This window comes from Protopterus annectens, chromosome 7.part0 (genome assembly GCF_019279795.1).
Source record: "Protopterus annectens isolate FY-2018-M chromosome 7.part0, PAN1.0, whole genome shotgun sequence".
NCBI lineage: Eukaryota > Metazoa > Chordata > Ceratodontiformes > Protopteridae > Protopterus > Protopterus annectens.
The window spans coordinates 1992850451-1992872044 of NC_056739.1; the positions used below are offsets into that span (position 1 = coordinate 1992850451).

A 21594-nucleotide genomic window follows, 5' to 3' on the forward strand; every position below is an offset into this window, starting at 1 on the left:
AGCAGAAAGGGACTTTCAGTTTCAAAGGTATCATTATCCAGATGGCTAACATCTTTGATTTCCCTGGTATATGAAATTAGGCAACAAAAATTGCCTAATAAACCTAAAGCCCATTCCACCAGAGCTTTGGCTACTTCTTTAGCCTTCCAAGACAGACTGCCTATTGACACCATTTGTGCAGCGGCTACTTGGGCTACTCCTCACACTTTTATTTCTCATTATAAGTTGGATTTAGCTTCTAGGCATAGAGCTAACTTTGGTTCCACTGTTCTCAGGAGTCTGTTCCGTTAGGCCACCCGGGACAAGGTGCTAGGCCATCCAGCAAGAATGAAGGCGAGATAGACAACTTAACATATAGAAGTTATGTTCTTACCATAACGTTCCATGTTAGTTGTCTTCTTCTCGCCGCCTTCTTGCGTCCCACCCTCCTTCCCCCTGGCCTGGACAGACCTAGAGGAGTTGTGATTGTGACCTCTCTTTCTACCACCTCTTTCTTAGACATATGCTATTTTGCATATTTCCTAGTTCAGGATGTAGGTCACCCTTCTTTCTTCCTGTTGTTAGAGGTGGACTTTGTTTTACAGTTATACTGTTACTATTATAAGCTGGGGTTAGCTTACAAACGAGATCTGAGGTAACTCTCGCCTAGCATTGTGGGATATAAGGGGAGCCTCGAGCCAGTGGAACCAACTCTCGAGCTTTTAGAGTGGCCGAGTCGGAGCCGAGGTCGGCTCCGAACCCATCCAGCAAGAAGAAGGCGAGAAGAAGACAACTAACATGGAACGTTATGGTAAGAACATAACTTCTATTTCTTGAACACTGGACAGATATGGGACTAGTGTCTTTTTGTCAGTGACTTTTACACTCCGATTATTGAACTATCTCACTCACTTTACAAGGCTACTAAGAGATCTCCTGAAAGAGCTAGGAGATAGTCTACAAGGTACATTAGCTGCAGGGGTGAATGAGAAAGTCTTCTCCCAGCTGTTCACCTTAAATTCTATCGTCAACTCCTTCATGAAACTGATATCTTATGCAGCAGGTGGAGTGAGTAGGGCAGCGGGTTCAGGAGTTTCCTTGAGGACACACTCCTGGATGCACTTGTGCAATTTTGCGGAGCCCTTTATGTCTACCTTGACTAACTCCCCCTTTGATGGTTCCTCACTCTTTGGACCCAAAGTAAAAGACACACTCACCAGATGCGAGCAGGAAGGGAAAACTCTGTCTGCCGTTGGAGTACGTTTTTCTGTACCTTCAAGACCTTACCCTAAAGGTCAGAAGAGTGGGAAAATGTGGTACAAAAGATCCCAGGGAGCTTTGCAAGACGCATGAGGTGAATCCTTCTCCAGGGACAGAGGGAGAGGTAACAGTGGTAGATGTCCTAGAGGCAGAGGAGGTCCACAAAACCAGGGCAACTGTGATTCCTTTTGCGGACGTTCCTATCAGCGCTCCTGAAAGGAGGCCTACCTGCTCTACTCTGGAGGCAGTCGGGGGATGTTTTTCTTTGTACCTAGAAGCATGGCAAGTTATCACAAGAGACAATTGGGTGCGAAGTGTAATATCCAGAGGATACTCCATTCCCTTTTGCCACCCTGTCCCACAAATCAGAACAATCCTGGATGTTCCACCCAATCTAAGGGAGCAAGCAACTATAGAAATCCCGAAAGTTGCTTGATAAGAGTCATCCAAGATGTCCTTGCAGTCCAAATAGGATTCGGAACTTACTCAAGATTCTTTTTGGTGCCAAAAAGAACATGGGACTGGAGGACCCATATTGGATCTCAGCAAGTTAAACGAATCTGTCAAAAAGTCAAAGTTCTGAATGGTGACACTGCAGTCAGTACTTCCCCTCTTAGGGAAAGACGATTGGATGTGCTCAATAGACCTCCAAGATGTGTACTACCACATAAAAATGGACAGAGTATCGAGGAGTCACTTATGCTTCTGGCTGGGAGCCAGTCATTATCAGTTCAGAGCTCTGCCCTTTGGTCTCACTACTGCCCCCAGAGAGTGTTCACCAAATACATGGGAGTAGTCATGGCTCACTTGAGGCGTCTGAGATTCCAAGTGTTTTCGTATCTGGACAACTGGCTCCTAACTGCCACCACCAAGCATCTACTCCAGCAAGCCAGGGATGTGACTTTGGAAATTTGTGCGCAGTTAGGCATAACAGTCAACTTACAAAAATCTGCCTTGTTGCCATGTCAACATATTACCTTCATAGGTGCAATCCTAGACATTGTTTCCATGATGGCACGTCTTCCAGCTGACAGAATTTCAGCCCTCAGACAGCAAATATTTCACCTTCTTCCTAAGGACAAGGTAAAGGCAAAAGTAGTTCTGAAACTCCTAGGGACAATGGCTTTGACCATAACGCTAGTTCCTCTTGCCCGAATCCACATGAGAATCCTTCAATGGCTACTGTTCTCCCAATGGTCACTTCAAGAACTCCCAATGTCCCACCTGATCAGAATAACGGAGTCATGCAAAAAGGACCTATGGTGGTGTATCCAGTCCAACCATGTGACCATCAGGAGATTTTTTATTCCACGACAACCTTGTTGATACAGTGACCATGGACGCTTCCCAGATAAGGAGGGGGGGGGGGCATTATATGGGAAGGACGGTCCAAGGTATATGACAGGAGCACAAGGCCCATTTGCATATCACTGTTCTAGAGATGAGATCAGTGCTTCTGGCGTTGCCAGCACTCCACGACTCTCTTCCACTAGGGACGATTGCTATACAGTCAGACAATATGTCGGTGGTGTGGTACATAAACAAACATGGAGGAACCAAATCATACCCACTTTGTCAAGAGGCCCTGAGAGTTTGGCAATGGGCAGTTTCTTCCCAGCACTTTCTTGTAACAATGCACATCCCGGGGAAATCCAACGTGATAGCCGACAAGCTCAGCAGGACAATATTCATGCCTCACGAGTGGTCTCTGAACCAGAACATGGTGGAAGAGATCTTCTGGAAGTGGGGTCAGCCTTGCTGCGATCTTTTCGCCACTCCCATGAATGCCAAGTGCAGCAGCTGTGATGTACGTGTTCATGATTGGCCCTCGGGACTTCTTTATGCCTTTCCTCCATTTCCCCTCATACCCAAAGTAATCCAGAAAGCAAAATCCTTGGGAAGCAGGATGAGTCTCATTGCCCCACATTGGCCTCAACAGATTTGGTTCCCCTTCTTTTGGCCTCATCTTCAGGAGAAGCCTTGGATTCTGGACCCAGTTCCAGATCTGCTAACGCATATGTCAGGTGCACGTCATCCTTCTCTCCACACCCTCAACTTGACAGCATGGCTGCTCCATTTCCCAATTTAGTCAGGCTTCAAAATGTTATTCCTGCAGTTAAGCACATACTGATGTCTTCTCATAAAGTTTCTACTAGAAGACTATATACTAGCAAGTGGAAAAGATTTTCTCACTGGGCTCAGAATAGAAACATTGACCCTTTTTCTGCGTCTATTCAATCCATTCTAGAGTTTCTGGTGGAATTTTTTCAGCAGGGTGCTGCTGCAGCAACTATTAGAGTCAAGCTGGATGCAATTTCAAATTTTCACATTGGTGACCATTCTCTAAATTTAATGTCATACAGGTTGTATAAAGCATTTTTAAAAGGCGCTTCCTTATTGAAACCTCGTTGTAAGGAACCACTTCCTCCTTGCAATTTAAATTTTGTCCTGTCTCAACTGACATTACCCCTGTTCGAGCCTTCTTCATCTTGTGACCTCAAATTTCTGTCCTGGAAGACCATTTTTCTAGTAGCAGTAACTTCTGCCAGAAGGGTCTCAGAGTTGCAAGCAATCTCTATTAGGCCTCCATATCTGATCTTTCACAAGGACAGGGTATCGTTATGAACCAATCCATCCTTTGTACCTAAGGTTTGCTCTCAAGCCAATATCAATCAATCTACTGAACTCCCGGTGTTCTTCCCCAACCATAGCATCAAGGCATAGTATAGACTGTATCAGTTGGACGTGCATAGACAACTCAGATTCTATTTGCATAGAACTAAAGATTTCAGGAAATCTGACCAGTTATTCATCTCCTTCTCTGAGGCAAAAAAGGGTATGCCAGTTTCTAAAGTTACCCTTTCTAATTGGCTCTCAAATTGTATCACCTTTATCTAGACCTCCAATAATAGAGAACTGCCATTCAAAATTAGGGTCATTCAACCAAAGCATTAGCTACCTCATCTGATTTTCAGGCCAGAATGTCTATGGACAGTATTTATGCTGCAGCTACGTGGGCCAGTCCTCATACGTTAATCACTCATTACAAAGTGGATTTGGCCTCCAGGGACAGGGCCTCTTTTGGTTTCACAGTGCTCAAAGGTGTACTCTCGTGAGCCACCCGGGGAAAAGGTGCTAGGGACACTGTCCCATCCATGTAAGAATGAAGGCAAGATAGGAAAACATAACATAAAGAAGTTATGTACTCACTATAACGTTCCATGTTTGTTGTCCATCTCACCATTCATTCTTATGACCCCTCCCTCCTCCCCCCGTCCGAGGACTCCTAGAGGACTTGGTGGTTATCTTTCCTCATTACAGGAGCTCCTTGGTTCAGTTTGTTTCTCCTTGATATGGGATCTTATATTTATATATACATATATATATATATATATATATATATATATATATATATATATATATATATATATATATATTTATATATTTTTTTTATATTACTCATTAGTAAATTAGCAGCAAACAAGATCTGGAGAGTTGTGCCACTGCATCATGGGACACCTACCTGCCACGAGCCAAGTTTGAGACTTCCAGCTGTGTATTTGGCTGAGTTGGACCCGAGGATCAGCTCCGAACCCATCCATGTAAGAATGAATGGCAAGATGGACAACAAACTTGGAACGTTATGGTGAGTACATAACTTCTTTTTTGGGACAAGAATGTGATATAAAAGAACTTGAGCAAGAGAGAGTGTATAAATATTTGGGAAATGATGAAGGATCAAAAATAAAACATTAGCAAATACTAACAAAACTCGGTAAGGAATATTTTAGAAGACTTAAATCTGATATTGTTAATCCTCATTCATTCCTTACATATGGGTATCGGTTCCAACCTCGGAACCTAGCCGGCCATCTTCCAAGCTCGCATCAGCTACAAACTGTCAAGCTAAAACTCTTACCCAGAATTCCCCTCTCCCTGTTACCTCAGATTTCGTTTGCCGCATCGCCATTCGGTCGTGTCAAGCTACTTCTCTTGAGCTAAGTACAGTTTTTTTCATCATACTAAATTCTAAAACAACCTTTTCTCACAGAAAAGTTAATAGATAGTTTTCTCTTACTTTATCGCATTTAGTGACTATCCTTTCTTGAATCCTTTCAATTCCGTTCCTCCTCTTTATCGTGAGGTAATTTCTTTTTACCATTGTTGGTAAACCCCCTTTCCTTCTTACCTTCGGGTAATTCTTGTACCATTGCTGGTATTTTTTCTGGTTTTTCCTTCTTTCTTTCTAACATGGCAGATAAAAAGGTAGTCCAGGATTTAAAAGCTGTTCAGATTGTGGCCATAAATTACCTTCTTCAGATGCACATTCCCTGTGTGTCTATTGCTTGGGTGTGCCTCATTTAACAGTTGACCCACCCTGCGGGATTTGTAAGAATTTCTCTAACAGGACATTGATTGAGAGAAAAAATAAATTGATATTGAAGGGGCTACTTAAATCTCCTTTTTCATAGGCTATTTCTGGGTCAGAGGCTTCAACCCCTCCAAGATCCCATAAGAAAAAGAGTGATGAACATATAAAGGCCAAGTCTCTTCCTTCGTCCCCTGTTGGGGTCTCCCACGAACTGAGACTCAAGAAAGCTAAGCTTTCTGCTTCGGATTTGACTTCTTTGGCTCCAGCACTTTCGGTACCTAGACTTTCGGCACCGAGGCCATCGGCACCATCTGTGACTTCGACACCGACTAGTGTATCGGTACCAAGGAGCTCCTCTGTTCAGACTTCTTTACCAGCACCGACTGTCCAGTCGTTGCAGACTGTTACGATGTTGATGGATTTTTCTACGCCCGTTGCCTTTTCAGCTCCGACAACTTACCCGGCACCGACTACCCTCTCCGCACCGACAATTCAGTTATCGGTACCAATATTTTTGGTTCCAGCCTTAGCGCCAACAACCACTTCGGTATCGACCTTATCGTCGGTGCAGACCATGACTTTGGCACCGATGATTTCCTCGGTGCAGACAACTGTAGTTCAGTCCTTTACAGCCCCATTGTTTTCAGTGCAGATCTGTGAGGTGGGGCACCGAGCTTGCTCCATCTTTGGATAGACCTGACTCCCCTTCAGCCCTGTCCGTGACATCCATTTAGAAGCCTCTCTGAACACGACATGTTGTGTCTTGTGGATCAAGTGCTTTTGGCCAGAGGTATCGCACCCCCCCCCCCCCAGGACCTATCCTTCCTTGAGAGGTGACCATCCTTTGCCAAAGACCCCTACTTATTCTCCTCCTTCATTGCCTTTGAAGCCCCTTGATATAACACAGTCTTCCCCCTCTACAGTTCCCTTTATGGACCTCACTAAGGAGCTGCAGTTGCCTTTGTGGAAGGAGAGTTTTGCTTTGACCCAGGATGTCAGCTGTGGCGTACATAATTTGGTGTTTCACAGCCATCCAGGGACTCCGTGTTGGTAGGCTGAGCCACTTGCGAGAGGGGTGACCCCTGTCCTGGACACTCACCTCTCTTCAGGTGGTCCAGCCTTCCAGCTAATGGAGAAGGCTCTGGCGTCGACTGGCGATCCTGTGCTATCACTCTCCCCGCCCTCCTCTGGACCGCTATGTACACAAGTCGCTCCTGGCGGACACCGGGCGCAAGGGCCTCAGGATATACTCCCACAGGAAACCCCTTTTGCACTGTCTTCCCCAGCTTCTCCCTCTGAGGAAGTTCATCAGAAAAGCTTGTTTAAGAGGAAACACATGGACTCCACAGAGGAGTCCCTTACTGAAGACACAGACTTTGATTATGGGGAAGGGTCCCCTCGCTCACCCTCTGAGGTATCCTTTGGTGATATTCTTTAAATTCTTAAACAGAGAGGTAACTGGCAACCCTCGAACCTGACCTCTGAAGGATCTCTGTTCCTGCAGGCCTTTCGCGCCCGGCCGCCTACCTCTTGCATTACTCCACCTGCCGGCGAACGGGTCCAGCTCGTCATGCAGCATGCGTGGAAGGCTCCTGACACCATTGACTCCATTCCCCGGAGGCCAGATAAAATGTCCCTTCCTGCTATTGACCCCCATTGGTCCAAAGGTCTTCCTGTAGATGCTTTGGTGGTGGCGGCCTCAACTAAAAAGGACCTGGTGGAAGATGAAAGCCAGACTGTCCATCCGCCCAACAAAGAGTCCCTGGCTCTGGACAGAATAGGGAAACGTACTTTTGCATCAGCGACCTTTGCAATCAGGTCCTTGAACTATATAGCACATTTTACCAAGCTTCAAAGAGTTTTAATTTCTGAGCTTTCTGAAACTGGCTGGTGCCATGTCTGATGAGGTCTGTGACAAAGTGGTCTCTCAGCTAGCCACCATTGAATCAGTATCTAACTCTTCCATGTGCCTGATATCTCGTGCATCAGAAGGAACAGCTAGAGCGGCAGGTTCAGGCATTGTTCTGAGATGACACTCCTGGATGCGCTTGTGTAATTTCACGGAACCCTTCAAGGCTTCCTTTCTCAACACTCCCATCGAAGCCTCTTCACTGTTTGGACCCAAGGTTAAAAGCACACTGGCCAGATGTGAACAGGACGGTAAGACACTTTCTGCTGTGGGTGTCCGTTATTCTTCCCCTCAATGGGCTTTCTCCAGAAATCAGAAGAGTGGGAAGATATGGTACAAAAAGTCTCAAGGTCCTTTTCGTGACACACAGGCCGAGTTCTCCCCTAGAGGCAGAGGGGGAAACTCACAGGGAAAATGCCCTTTTCGAGGCAGATGGGGGTCCATGTAACCAGGGTTCCAGGGACTCTTTCTCTGGCCAATCCTACCAGCGCTCCTGAAGAGTGGCCCAACTGCTTTCCTCTGGAAGTGGTTGGGGGTCGTTTCTCTTTGTACCCTTCCGCCTGGCTAACCATCACCACCAATCCTTGGGTACAAAGGATAATAATCAGAGGTTATCATATTCCCTTCGATCTTTGTCCCGCTCCCCCAACAAGCTTACTCGACGTTCCACCCAGTCAAAGGGAAGAAGCAGCATTAGAGATCTCAAAGCTGCTAAGAAAAAGAGTCATCCAAATAGTCCCTCCAGACCAGATAGGATCCGGATTCTACTCAAGACTATTTTTGGTGCCAAAGAAAACCGGGGACTGGAGACCAATTTTGGATCTCAGCGTATTGAACAAGTTTGTAAGAGTACAAAAATTCCGGATGGTCACAATACAGTCTATCCTTCCGCTTTTGGAAAAAGACGATTGGATGTGCTCGATAGATCTTCAGGATGCGTACTACCACATAAAAGTGGACAGGCCATCAAGAAGATTCCTTCGCTTCTGTGCGGGAGCCAGTCACTACCAGTTCAGAGTACTGCCCTTCGAACTCTCTACAGCCCCCAGAGTGTTCACAAAGTGCATGGCAGTCATCACAACTTACTTGCAACTACAAGGATTCCAGGTGTTTCCATACCTAGACGACTGGCTCATCTCCGCCCCCACCAGACATCTATTGGAAGAAGCCCTGGCACACACTATCCTTTCTGCAGAAAGGCTAGTCATAACCATAAACTGACAAAAATCCAATCTCACCCCATCTCAGTCCACAGAATTCATAGGGGTCATCTTGAATACAAAGGATTGCACAGCATCCATTCCAGAGCACAGAATTCTAAGGATAAAGCAACAACTGATCCCAATCCTTTGAAGGGAAAAATCCACACCTCACTCTTTTCTACAGTTGTTGGGTTCCATGGCAGCCTCCATCACCATTGTCACCCTGGTCAGGTTTCACATGAGGCTTCTACAATGGCTACTGCTCACCCAATGATATCCCTTTCAGTACCCTGTTTCAGCCAAGGTTCGGGTAACTCACAGGTGCAAACAGGATTTAAATTGGTGGATGGCCCACAACCCGTCACAATGGTCTCGCCCCTTCTCCCCCTAACAACCCAAGGCTACAGTTATCACAGACGCCTCCCTGATGGGGTGGGGGGACAGACAGTCCAAGGTACTTGGTCCGAAATGGAGGCCCATCTGCATATAAATGTTCTAGAGCTGAGGGCGGTGCTTCTGGCGTTGCAAGCATTCCATCCCCTGTTGCCGCGATACAATCAGACAACATGGCGGTGGTCTGGTACATCAACAAACAGGGCGGAACCACATCTTACCCACTCTGTCAAGAGGCCATGAGAATATGGCAATGGGAGATGGCTACCAACCATTTTCTTCTAGCAACGCACATTCCCGGGAGTTCCAGCGTGATAGCAGACAGACTCAGCAGGTGTATTCACCCTAATTCCCCCTCCGGGACAGTCACCCAGGGACGCTCTAGTCCACGAATGGCACTTGGGTCTACTTTATGCATTTCCACCTCTCCCCCTCATTCCCCAGTTTCTGAAGAAAGCCCTCCGGTTGAAGAACAAAGTGATTCTCATAGCACCGTATTGGCCTCGTCAGATTTGGTTCCGCTTCCTTTGGCCTCACCTGCTAGATCAACCGTGGATTCTCCATCCAACCCTGGGGTTGATCTCCCATCCGCAGAATCTGATTCACCTCAACTTGGACAGCCTGAAGCTCACAGCTTGGCTCCTCCAATTCCCTTGATTGCCAGACAGAATGATCTTTCTTTGCCAGTTTGTGACATTCTTATTGCATCTCATAAGTCTTCCACCAGAATTACTTATCTAAGCAAGTGGAAAAGATTTACTTTTTGGCTGAAAGAAAAACCGGTAGATCCTTTTTCAGCACCAGTGTCGATAGTACTGGAGTATCTAGCCACTCTTTTTCAATCCGGTCTATCGGCCTCTACCATTAGAGTTCATTTGGCTGCAATATCGAATTTCCATGATGGTGTCCAAGACTTCTCTCTTATGTCACACAAATTATGGAAGACTTTCATAAAAGGTGTGAATCATCTAAAACCCCCTTTTAGAGAAGCCACTCAACCATGGGACCTGTCATTAGTTCTACAAGCTTTGACAATGCCAGCTTTCGAACCAGCTTCTTCTTGTGACCTCAAATACTTGTCATGGAAAACCTTGTTTTTGGTCACCATTACTTTCTGCCAGACGTATTTCTGAGCTTCAAGCCTTATGCATCAAGAGTCCATATTTCATTTTTCATAGAGATAGAGTGTCATTGAGAACTAATCCTTCCTTTCTACCAAAAGTGATCTCTGAAATGTCCATTAATCAAACCATTGAATTGCCAGTTTTCTTCCCCAACTGTTCAAACAAAGGAGAGTATTGCCTACATACCCTAGATATTCACAGGCAAATTCGCTTCTTCTTGAACAGGATTAAGGCCTCTCGTAAATCAGACCAGTTGTTTGGCCTATTCTGGACCTAGATTAGGATGTGCTGTTGCTAAGGTCACATTGGCTAAATGGTTGAAAGACTGTGAGACCTTCATTTATAGACAACAGAATATTCCATTACTTACTACCATATAGGCTCATTCTACAAGGTCGGTGACAACTTCTGCTGCCTTCCATGCCGGAGCTTTTTTGCATCTTCATCAGTCATTACAAATTGGATTTGGCCTCCAGGGGAAGAGCATCTTTTGGTTCTATGGTGCTCAGGAATGTCCTTCCATGAGAGCCTCCCAGGAATAAAGGTAGCTGGGGACTCTGTCCCATACGTAAGGAATTAACGAGGATTAACAATATCAGATAAAGAAGTTATGTCTTACCATAACGTTCCATCTGTATTGTTGATCCTCATTCAGTCATTACGACCCACCCTCCTTCCCCCTCCTGTGGCTTCTAGTGGATCTCACCATCCAGTTCTATTAGGTGATTTGACCAGAGGTAGCCTCTACCTTCTTTTGACTCGCAAACTCAATCTGAGGTAACAGGGAGAGGAGAATTCTGGGTAAGAGTTTTAGCTCGAGAGTTTGACGCGAGCTTGGAAGATGGCCGGCTCAGTTCCGAGGTTGGAACCGATACCAATACGTAATGACTGAACGAGGATTAACAATACAGATGGAAAATTATGGTAAGACATAACTTCTTTTTCTGAAAACAGCATTGACATCTAGGAACAAAGTTCAAGCTATAAACAAATTTGTTCTTCCTGTTCTAAATTACAGTTTTTGAGTGATTGACTGGCCCCAAAAGGTGTTGGATAGATTAGACAGGAAAACAAGAAGGATGCTTCATGCTCATCAAATGATTTTTAAAAATCAGTGCATACCAAGATTATATATTCCCCATTCCGAAGGAGATATGGTCCTCCTTGAAATTTATTACATGTGTAGATCAGCAATCGTGGTACTGCTTACATATATGCTGACCCCACAAGACCCCAACGTAGTGAAGGTTTTGAAACATGAGGAAGAATAAATCTAAGATGGCCTCCATGTTTAGTCTAGCAGAAGGATATTGGCATCAAGCGGGAATGAATATCAAACCAGAAGTAGATAAAAAGCAGGCAGCAACTGAATGTGCCAGAAAACAAAAGAAAGAATATAAGGTGAAGTATCAGATGAGAAGGCAAGAAATGTGGAAAATGCATAAATATAGTTGCAAGTATAGAAAACTCGTGGAACAACCTCATGTTGATCAGAATCGAACATAGGAATGGTTAAGGAGAGGCAAATTCAAACCAAAAGATGAAAGGCTAATATTGGCGGCCCAAGATAGTGGACTACGTAGATGTTGGTTTACAAAGTTCATTAAACATGTGGGAGAAACAGACAAACCTAGGTTTTGTAAAACAGAGCTGGAAACAGTTGCACACCTTGTTGCTGGTTGTGACATACTAGTGGCAGAAGGACTGTATACTGAAAGGTATAATAATGTGACAAGACTGTTGCACTGGGGATTGTGCAAACATTATAATATTGAAGTAGCTGTCAAACACTGGAAACATGAGCCACAAAGCATCATAGAAAATGATGAAGTCTACATCACATGGGATCACCCATTACCAACAGTTCAAAAGACAGAAGCGAGAAAACCAGATATAGTGGTCCATGAAAAGAAGACAAAACTAGCATTGATAATTGAAATCGCTACAGCCATTGACTACAGTGTCTTGCGTACAGAGAGAGAGAAATTTATAAAATATCAGGATTTGCAGGCAGAAACGAGAGCAATGCGGAAGAAAGGTACCCAGACAATTCCATTTGTAGTAGGAGCAATGGGTCCTATAAGAATGAATCTGCAATTATATTTAGATATATTATTGATGCACGTAACTCCATACAAATTGCATAGGGAGTCATTACTGGGCACATTGCGGGTGCTGTGAAGAACACTTCTGGCTAACATCAATGTTTGAAACAATACTAATTTTATGAACTTTAATCATACTTTGACTTAGGAATGAGGTCCATTCCCATCATGGTATTAGAAACCTAAAAGACTTGAAGAAATTAAAAGGGAGAGACCTCTTAAATAAGGATATAGGTTATCTCCAAACCCTTGATCCAACACAGTTTGGTTTTGTCAAAGGCAGGTCATGCCTGTTAAACCTGGTGGACTTCTTCGATAACAACACCATAGCCATAGACAAAGGCAGAATTGTGCATGCAGTCTATCTTGACTTAGCCAAAGCCTTTGACACAATCCTACTTTGGGGCATCATTGATAAACTCTCTCATTTGAATATCAACCCTTATATCGTCAGGTGGGTAACCTATATCCTTATTTAAGAGGTCTCTCCCTTTTAATTTCTTCAATGGATCACATCTGTCAAAGTTGGGGACTTTACTTCAATCAGCAGACCTGTCACCAGTGGGGTTCCACAAGGGTAAATTCCTGCTAGGGATTTCACTTATGACCCTCTAGATATGGACAGTCATTGCTAACTAAAATCTCTAGTTTAGGCAGGATCCCTTATATTGGGTTTCTCTAGTTATTATATTGGGTATATATGGCTAAGCTTGTAAAGACCTTTGGGTCAATAGCCTAGTAACCACCTATGCACCTATTTCTCAGATCGACACCTTTCTGAAGGTCCTTTCCCTTCAAATGTTGACCCTGCACACCCTTTTCTTCCCTAGGCTTTCTTAGTATCTCTGGACCTCAAGGATTCTTAACTTCACATCCCAATTCATCCCCTTTTCAGGAAGTTTTTGCATATCTCTGTCTCTTCCTTGCATTTTCAGTTCTCAGCTTTGCCTTTGGCCTTTCTAATGCTCTGAGGGTATTCACTAAATGCCTGTCTCCTGTCTTTGCCTTTTACAGGATGAGAGAGGTTCAGATCTTTCCTTATCTGGATGACCTTTTCATTTGGGCTTTATCCCCAGAGGTCTTGCTTCAACACCTCTGATTTATGGTTTGACTTTTACAAAGCCTAGGGTTTACCATAAACTTTCAGAAATCTTTCCTGGTTCCTTCTCATGATCATGGTTTTCTAGGTTGCAGGATCCTGACCATTCCAATGCTGGCAGCCCTGCCTCCACCCTAGGCTTTCTCTGTAATCAGCTTTTTTCATTCTCTTCTTCCCCTGGCTTCAGTCTCGGTCAAGGATTTTCTCAGTGTTCTAGGATTCACTGCATCCACCATTCCCATACTACCTCTAAGCCAGACTTCATATGAGAAAACCACAGTGGTCCCTAAAGTCAGTCTGGCTTCTGCATTGTCATCCACTGGATTTTCTAGTTCCTTTCCTTCCATGCCTCAAACTCAAACTTCAGTGGAGGATTCATCAACTTTCTGTCAACCCAGAACTTCCTGCACACTGCCACCAAACATGCCTCTCTCATACAGTATGCAGATGATTCCACCCTCATCTGCTCAGCCCCAGCTCTAATAGAACTTCAACAGATCACCCAAGAATCTTTCTCTTCAGTTGAAAACTGGCTATCTCATGCCCAGCTCCTCCTCAGTCCAAATAAAACCAAACTCCTCATCTTCCAATCCTCCAAATCTGCCTCTAACACCCCACACTTCACTATTCAAGCCAAAGATAATACCTCCATTTCACCAACTGTCCACACAAAACTATTTGGTGTACAGATGGACAATAATCACAAATTTGACACCCACATATCACTAACAATAAAAAAGTTCACAAAAAACTGGGTGCCTTATATAGGAACCGCCAATACCTCACCAAACCAGCAAGAATATCTATTGCCAATTCCCATCCAATCTCCACCGTACTCTACGCATCACCCATACTTACAAATCTTAAGACAGTCAGACCTACACATACTCGAAGCCTGCTACAATAAAATTGCAAAATTTGCCACTGGTGCCCCTTACCGCAGCCACCACTGTGTCTCCCTTAGAGACCTTGACTGGCTTGAACTTCCACAACTCCTACACCAAACTCAACTCACCATTGCACATAAACTGGTAAACCACCCTCTCCAAATCCCATCGCTCCATACAGTTCGCCAACCCTACCACTCTTCCAGTCCACTAAGCTCCTGCAACAAAAATCTACTCCAGGTTACCAAAGCCAAAAACTCAGCAGATGCGGCATTATTTTCCTACGCTATATCCAAGCTCTGGAACAACTTTCCCACTACCATAAGTACCCTTCCTTCCTGCAGTCTTTTCAAGACTGCACTTAAATCTCACCTAAATTATCACTGGCTTTGCCCTTGTCTAAACCCCATCTATTAAACCCCACCTTCAACCTTTCTCCAGATTTAGAGTATCCCTTCTATCACTATAAAACTGAACTGAAGATAAAATTCCATGATAGGAATTAAGATAAAAAGATAATGCTGGCAACTAACACGTTGCAATGTTATCAATTTATTAAGATGAAAATCAGTTATTAGGTTGAATATCATTTCAAGTATAATATTATTTGTTTAACAACTTTTGTGGTCCTCAAGACTGTCTAATTTGTACTCTACGTAATCTGAATGTTTCTAACACCTTGAATTCTTCTGTTTAATGTACTTATGCTTGTTAATCAAATAATATATTTGTAATTTTTGGAGTTTTTCTCCCCATGCCTCTGGTGAAAACGGGCTACTAGCCCAGTCAGACTTTCCCTGTAATCAAACGTAAATAAATAAAAAATAATAAATAAATGCATCAGACAAGGGAGTAGGAAGCTTCCCTCAATTCCCTCAAGGTCCAAGGTCTCTGGCCTCCTCTCCAGAGGTTAGACCACATCAACATAAAAGAGATGAGAGCTCTCCTTTTAGCTCTTCGGACTCTTCATTCTCTCTTCTTCCAGGACCTCTCAAATTCTTCACAGACGATACCACAGTGATGTGGTATATCAACAAGCAAAGGGAACACAGTTCTACATTCATTGCATACTTGCCCTTCAGGTCTGAGACCTAGCTGTCCAATATCGAGTGACTCTTCAGGCTGTCTACAGTCCTTCAGAGCAATATATAGTGTCAAATTCCTTGAGTAGGTCCACTACTTAGGCTCATGAATGGATGCTTCACAGAGATGTGTTTCTAGACATTGTTCTTCAGTGTGGTACTCCTCAGGTAGATCTTTTTGCCTCTTCTTTGACCAGACAACTTCCTCTTTTTTGCACCAGAGCCCCAAGTCCTCTAGCTTTTAAGGTGGAGTCCCTGTCTTTTCCTTGGGGGGAATGTTTCTCTGTACCTCCCCTTCTCTTTCTCTGATTCTGAGAGTCCTGCTCAAGATTAAGCAAGACTCCTCCAAAATCTTGCTGGTGACTCCCTTTTGGCCCAGACATCATTGGTTCCTCCTTCGCCTTCACCTAGTCCGGGGCAGTCACCACAAGTTACCTTACAGGGTGGACCATCTCACACAAAACAAGGGGTCTCTGATCCATTCTCACTTGCCCATTCTTCAACTGACGCTGTGAGCAATAGGGTTTTGATCCTTTTTAGGCACATTTTTTCTGAGGACATACTTAGGGTTCTGCAGGAGGCCAGGAAACCCACTACCAGGAAATCATATTTCTACAAATGGAAGAGATTTTCCATCTAGTGCTTTTCTCCTAACCAGGATCCATTTTCTGTGGGCGTCCTTCTTCTGTCTTATTTGTATGAATTGCTGCATGCTGGGTTAGCATATTCTTCGGTTAAAGCTCACCTTTCAGCTCTTTCTGCTTGTCTGCCATTAACCCTCCCCTCTTGCCTCTAGATTTGAGGTCAAACAATTTCTTAAAGTCGTCCTTCATGTCAAGCCTCCCAGGAAGCCAGTTCCACCCTTGTGGGTCCTTAATTTTCTACTTGAAAATTTGACTCATGCTCTTTTTCAGCCTGCAGCTTCAGCTTCCTTGCAACATTGTACTTGGAAAACTGGTTTTTTTTTTTTTGGCCCTTACTTCAGCTAAGAGAGTCTTTGGACTTCAGGCTGTTATGATTATTCCTCCTTTCTTGGTTTTTCATAGGGACAGGGTGTCTCATCGTACTAATCTTCTTTTATGCCCAAGGTGGTTAATGAATTTTCACTTAATCAATATATTAATTTGTCCTCCTTTTTTCCTTCCCCATAGTCTGCTAGTGAGAAGGTTATTCACACTTTGGATATGCATAGAGACCTCAGATATTATTTGGATAACACTAAGGCTATTTGCAAATCTGAGCAACTTTTTGTTTCTTTTCATCCCACGTTTCTAGGTTTGGTTATTTCTAAGCAAACTATATGTACTCCTGAATCTTTAAGGCCATTTCTTTTTTTTTATTCAGTTAAAAGTAAATGTCTTTCTACCTCTGTTAAAGTGCATTCTACTAGACCTATTGCTTCTTCTGGTGCTTTTTCAAAGGATTGGACACCAATTCCATCCTTGAGGCTGCTGCTTGAACTTCTGTCCTTGCCTTCACTAAGCATTACAAGCTGGATATTGTTTCCAGAACAAGGGCTGGCTTTGCCAAAGCTGTCCTGCATGGATTTCTAAAGGGTTCCTCTATGCCTTCTTCTTCCCAGGTTTCCTCTTGAGTTTTTGTGCTCTCCCTTATGTAAGGAATACTGCAACAGTGATATGGAAGGAAGGACATAATACAGTTGTGTAAAATCTTACCATAACAATAGATGTTTTCTCTTCACTGTTGCAGTATTCTCTCCCTCCCTCCTCCCCCTTTGCTCTGCCTTATTCCTTCTGTCTTTCTGGCCTGGAATTCTTTTTGTCTGTCTCCTTCTGGATGCACATGTTCTTCCTAGTTCCTAGGATTATTTGCTCCTCCTACATCTTTTAATTTCTGAGGTATCTACATCTTTATTTCGCCTACACCTTGAGTGGGGATCATACATGTTAAGAGTCTGTATTTTTCTAAGGCTTTGGTATACTGGCCAGACGTTGGGCTGCCCTTGACAGGGAATCCCTTATGTAAATGATACTGCAACAGTGAAGAGAAGGATATCTGTTGTTATGGTAAGATTTTACACAACTGTACTTTGTTTGGCATACTTTCTGGGCTGTAACATATACTAATATAGGGTTATAGTCTTCCACGATTGTCTGTAACATTTGCCTTACTGTCGTTATTTGCTGTAGAGCCCCCTCCCTAGGCTGTTCTGCTTCAGAATTCCATGAAGGGAAGCATTGAAAATGGATGCCTTTTCAATTTCTTGGAAAGGGAAATTCCTTTATGCCCTCTCTCACTTTCCACTCATTCCAAAGGTCCTTCTTAAGATTCAGAATGACAAGCTAAAAATGCCTTTGGTAACTCTCTTTTGACCCAGGCAATATTGGTTGTCCTTTTTTTTTTTTTTTTTTTCTCCATTAAACCAAGTACAGTCATCACAAGTTACCCCCCAGGAAGAACTTGCTCACACTACAAAAGGGACATCTTGTTCATCCAAATCTAAAAGCTGTGAGTTTGATTATTTAGATGACAGGCTTTTAATTTCCATCAGGCATCTTTCCTCTGAAGATTTGCAGCAGGTAATAAAGGAGGCAAAGAAACTTGCATCAAGAAAATCTTACACTTCCAAATGGAAAAGATTTTCTTTCTGGTACCTATGGCAACAGTGGGACAGGAACCTTATTTGTGTATACCTATTATTCTCTATTAAAGAACATTTTTCAGCTTGTTTGCTTAAGGACCCCTCTCTTTCTTTAGTTATGAGGTCAGACAATTCTTTAAAAATGTCCTTCATATCTGGCCTCCAAGAAATTATGTCCTGCTTGAAACCTAAACTGTGTCCTGCAAAAACTAACCCTTCCCCTCTTGAACCAGACTTCTGGCATCTTTAAAGTTGTATGCCAGGAAAACAGACTTGTTAGTGGCACTAACATCTGCAAAAGATGTTATCAGAATTAACAATCTGTTATGTGCTTCCTATCCTTTTTAGTTTTTCATTAGCACAGGATAACCCTCAGTTATAACCCATCTTTTATGTATATCCATCTTCGTACATTTTCCTAATCCCCGCAATAAGGGGGAAGAATTCTTAATTTATTGCATGTCCACAGACATTTAAGGTTCTATTTGCACAACAGTAAGTCCATCAGGGAAGAACTTACAATGTGGGTGTACACTAATCAGCATATGTGTTAATGCTTTTTCGGTGTGAAAACTACAATTGTGGAAAAGGCCAAGAAAACCTATCTAATTGGATATAATTCAGTTATTGACTAGTAATTGCACTGCCTGGATGCCAACAAAGAAGAAATTTGGAAATTGTAACAGGAAATTGACCAGAAAAGGAGAGGCAAAAACTCTAGCTGGGAAGAATCTGGCAACTGTTCAGCAAAGAGCAGTTCAAGTTTCAGCTTTGTTACGGAATGTGGCTTGCACTAATTTAGAGGAAAAAATAAATAAATTGCACTGAGAGTTGTTTAAAATAAGTGAAAAGCCGACAAAATATATGCAGTCAGATAAAAAATAGAAGCTTTCAACTAGTTAGTCAGATGAGCTGTTAAAATTGCAAACATCAGTGGCTGAAATGAAGAAATGGCTATCTGAGCATGAAGCTTTTCAAGAAGGGCCATTTCAAAAAATAGAAGTCAAAAGCTCACAGAGAAAACTTGAGATTTGCTACTGCACCATAGAAACTGGAAGGAACACTGTATTAGTTTTATGAAAGTACAGGTAAGGAACTAGACTGGTCTTCTGCAGTAGGATTTTTTTAACTAAAAGGGCGCATAGTGTGTATGCCCCAAATCTGGAAATGATGAAGCAGCCAAGCACTGTATTAGTAGAAATGAAGTCACACCAGCAGAAATGTTTGCCTTTGTCAAAATTATGGCAGAAAAGAGAAATATTAAAATTTGTGTACAACATAATGTTTGTGGAAATTAACTGTACACCAAGCAGAAGAGAAGCAGATTTATCTCATCAGTCAACTGTTCAGCAAAAAGTAGTTGAAGTTTCAGCTTTGGTACAGGAAATGGCTTGCAGTAATTTAGAGGAAAAAATAAATATCACCAGCACAGGAATGTTGAGAGACAGGTGTAGATTCAAATTGCTGTATCTAGTTGTCTTCAGAATATTTTTCCATTTTAAAATGTTTAGCCATTGAAGAGTAGTCAGCAAGCGGAAGAGGCCTTTACTTCTCATTCTTCTGACATTATCAAAACCCACAGAGAGAGATTTTACCCGTGAAACCTTTTCATTTTTGTAAAAGGAAAATGCTTGAGTGACAGAAAAAAGCACAGGAGATGACTAGAAAAATGAAGAGTACTTTGGATTAGAGTCAGAGACTGGTGCTGGGAGAAGTAGATGATCAGGAAGAAGACCAACAACATTGTGAAATTAGTGAATAAATGGAAGACTGTAAAGTATTAGTCCCATTACATGTAAGATTAAACATGGAATTTGGCTGTGCAAGAAAGAGTGGTTAAAAGAAATTGGAATTTTGTTGACTATTTTAAAACTGGTGGGTGAACTATAAAGACTATACCCCACTTCGTTATTAGTGTTTAGAGGGACACAAGAGACTGAAGAAAGAATTGCAAGCAAAACAGTTTTTGTTCTTATTAGTATTTGTATAAAATTGTGATATAAATTGTGTGATATATTGTAAAGCAGTGTTGTATAGGATACAGTAAGAGATATTTTAAATGTGAGATGGAAGAGATCTTATACTAATAAGGAAAATTTAAATAAAATGCATGCAGAGTTGTTTAAAATAAGTGAAATACCAATTAAATGTATATGTCTACTGTATATGCTAAAGATATTTAAGCAAGAAAATATTTTTAATGTATTGAGGTTTTACACTCTAACAAGATAAAGTCTGAGAACTAGTATGTAATTGGGCTGTTTATCTTTTTCTCTTGTAGCTTGCTTTAGGAATGGGCATTGGGAGTAGTTTTTTCTAATCTGTATATGTTTTACCTCAGACCAAAGGATTACCAGCAGGAACTATTCTAAAACTAGTCAGTAGTCCTGACGGCAAGCCCACAGCTATTATCAGCACAACGCAGGCTGGAAATATTGGGATGAAGCCAACCATCATGAATGTTAGCAACATTGCTGCTGTCTCCAAGCCAGGAATGACCACAATCATCAAAACCATACCAGTGACAAGCATTCTTGGACAACCTAGTGCTGGTGGTAAGTGGATATAACATGTATATGTAACTTGGTTAATTTACTGTTTGACTTGTACAGTGCAGCTGCATTGTCCATTAGTCAGTCTATGTCACCATGAAAGAAGTACATATTTGGGAGTGATGTAATACCTTCAAGTTTTGTCTTTATTGTCTCTTACTGGTTGGTTTCAAATAGAGATTAATGACTTTTGCAGAAATAAACAGTTACAGGATTTTTGAAAGGGACAAACCTTTTCCATTGCCATTGACAGAGACAGTTTTCCTGCTTGTTCATAGATTCTTACTAAGCTTATGGCCAAGGAGACCACTGAGAATCTCATTCACATCATTTATCCCATTTTCCCCACATATCCCAGGTAAAAATTCATGAGTGGTTTTAACAGTTTCCAAGGAAGTACGCCTCTTGATATATAAGGGCAGACCATTTCAGAAATGAATAAATTGGGTTAAGTACTTGTCTGGTATTGGTGATGTGGTAGTACAAGTTTAACATATAGAACAGGTGTTTGGTTTACCACAGGTTTTGCTTTGGTGAACAAGTTCAAACAGTGCTATGTCATTAATGGCACAGAAGGCTTATGCCGCAGTCACCCCTGGGAGTTTGTATGGTCTTGAGCAGAGGAACAAAGCTTTTATTCTATCAGATTAACTAAGGATACGGAGACCTGAGATATTTTTGGCGAGGAAGTGTTAATGTCTTTTGAACTGGTTTAGAAGTATATGCCAAACTGGGCTTTATATTTAATGATGGACTCTCAGCCTCTTAGCACAGGATATCTGGACAATGCCTAAATAAAGGGGGGGGGATGCCCAAAAATAGGGATAGATTTTAAATATTGCTCTTATAACCTTGGAAAGTTGATAGAATAACAGGTCTTGTGTTAGAATGCATTTTATGTAGAATATAAAGTCTGAAACTCAAATGTGTGTCATTATTTAGTGACTTCAGTCTTCATTAATTTGCCAGAAAACAACAAATCTTATGAGGAACATAAGAAAAATATGAGGCAAAAATCTGGACAGTTG

General features: G+C 42.5%; 1 protein-coding gene across 2 annotated transcripts in view; it reads left to right on the top strand.

Annotated features, from left to right (window-relative positions):
* Positions 1 to 21594, top strand: part of LOC122807290 (host cell factor 1-like) — a 3131707-nt gene that overhangs the window by 2170440 nt on the left and 939673 nt on the right. For both annotated transcript variants that reach the window (XM_044078414.1, XM_044078415.1), the window contains exon 12: positions 20356 to 20569. In XM_044078414.1, coding sequence (XP_043934349.1) covers positions 20356 to 20569 — 214 coding nt within the window. The remainder of the gene's footprint in view (positions 1 to 20355; positions 20570 to 21594) is intronic.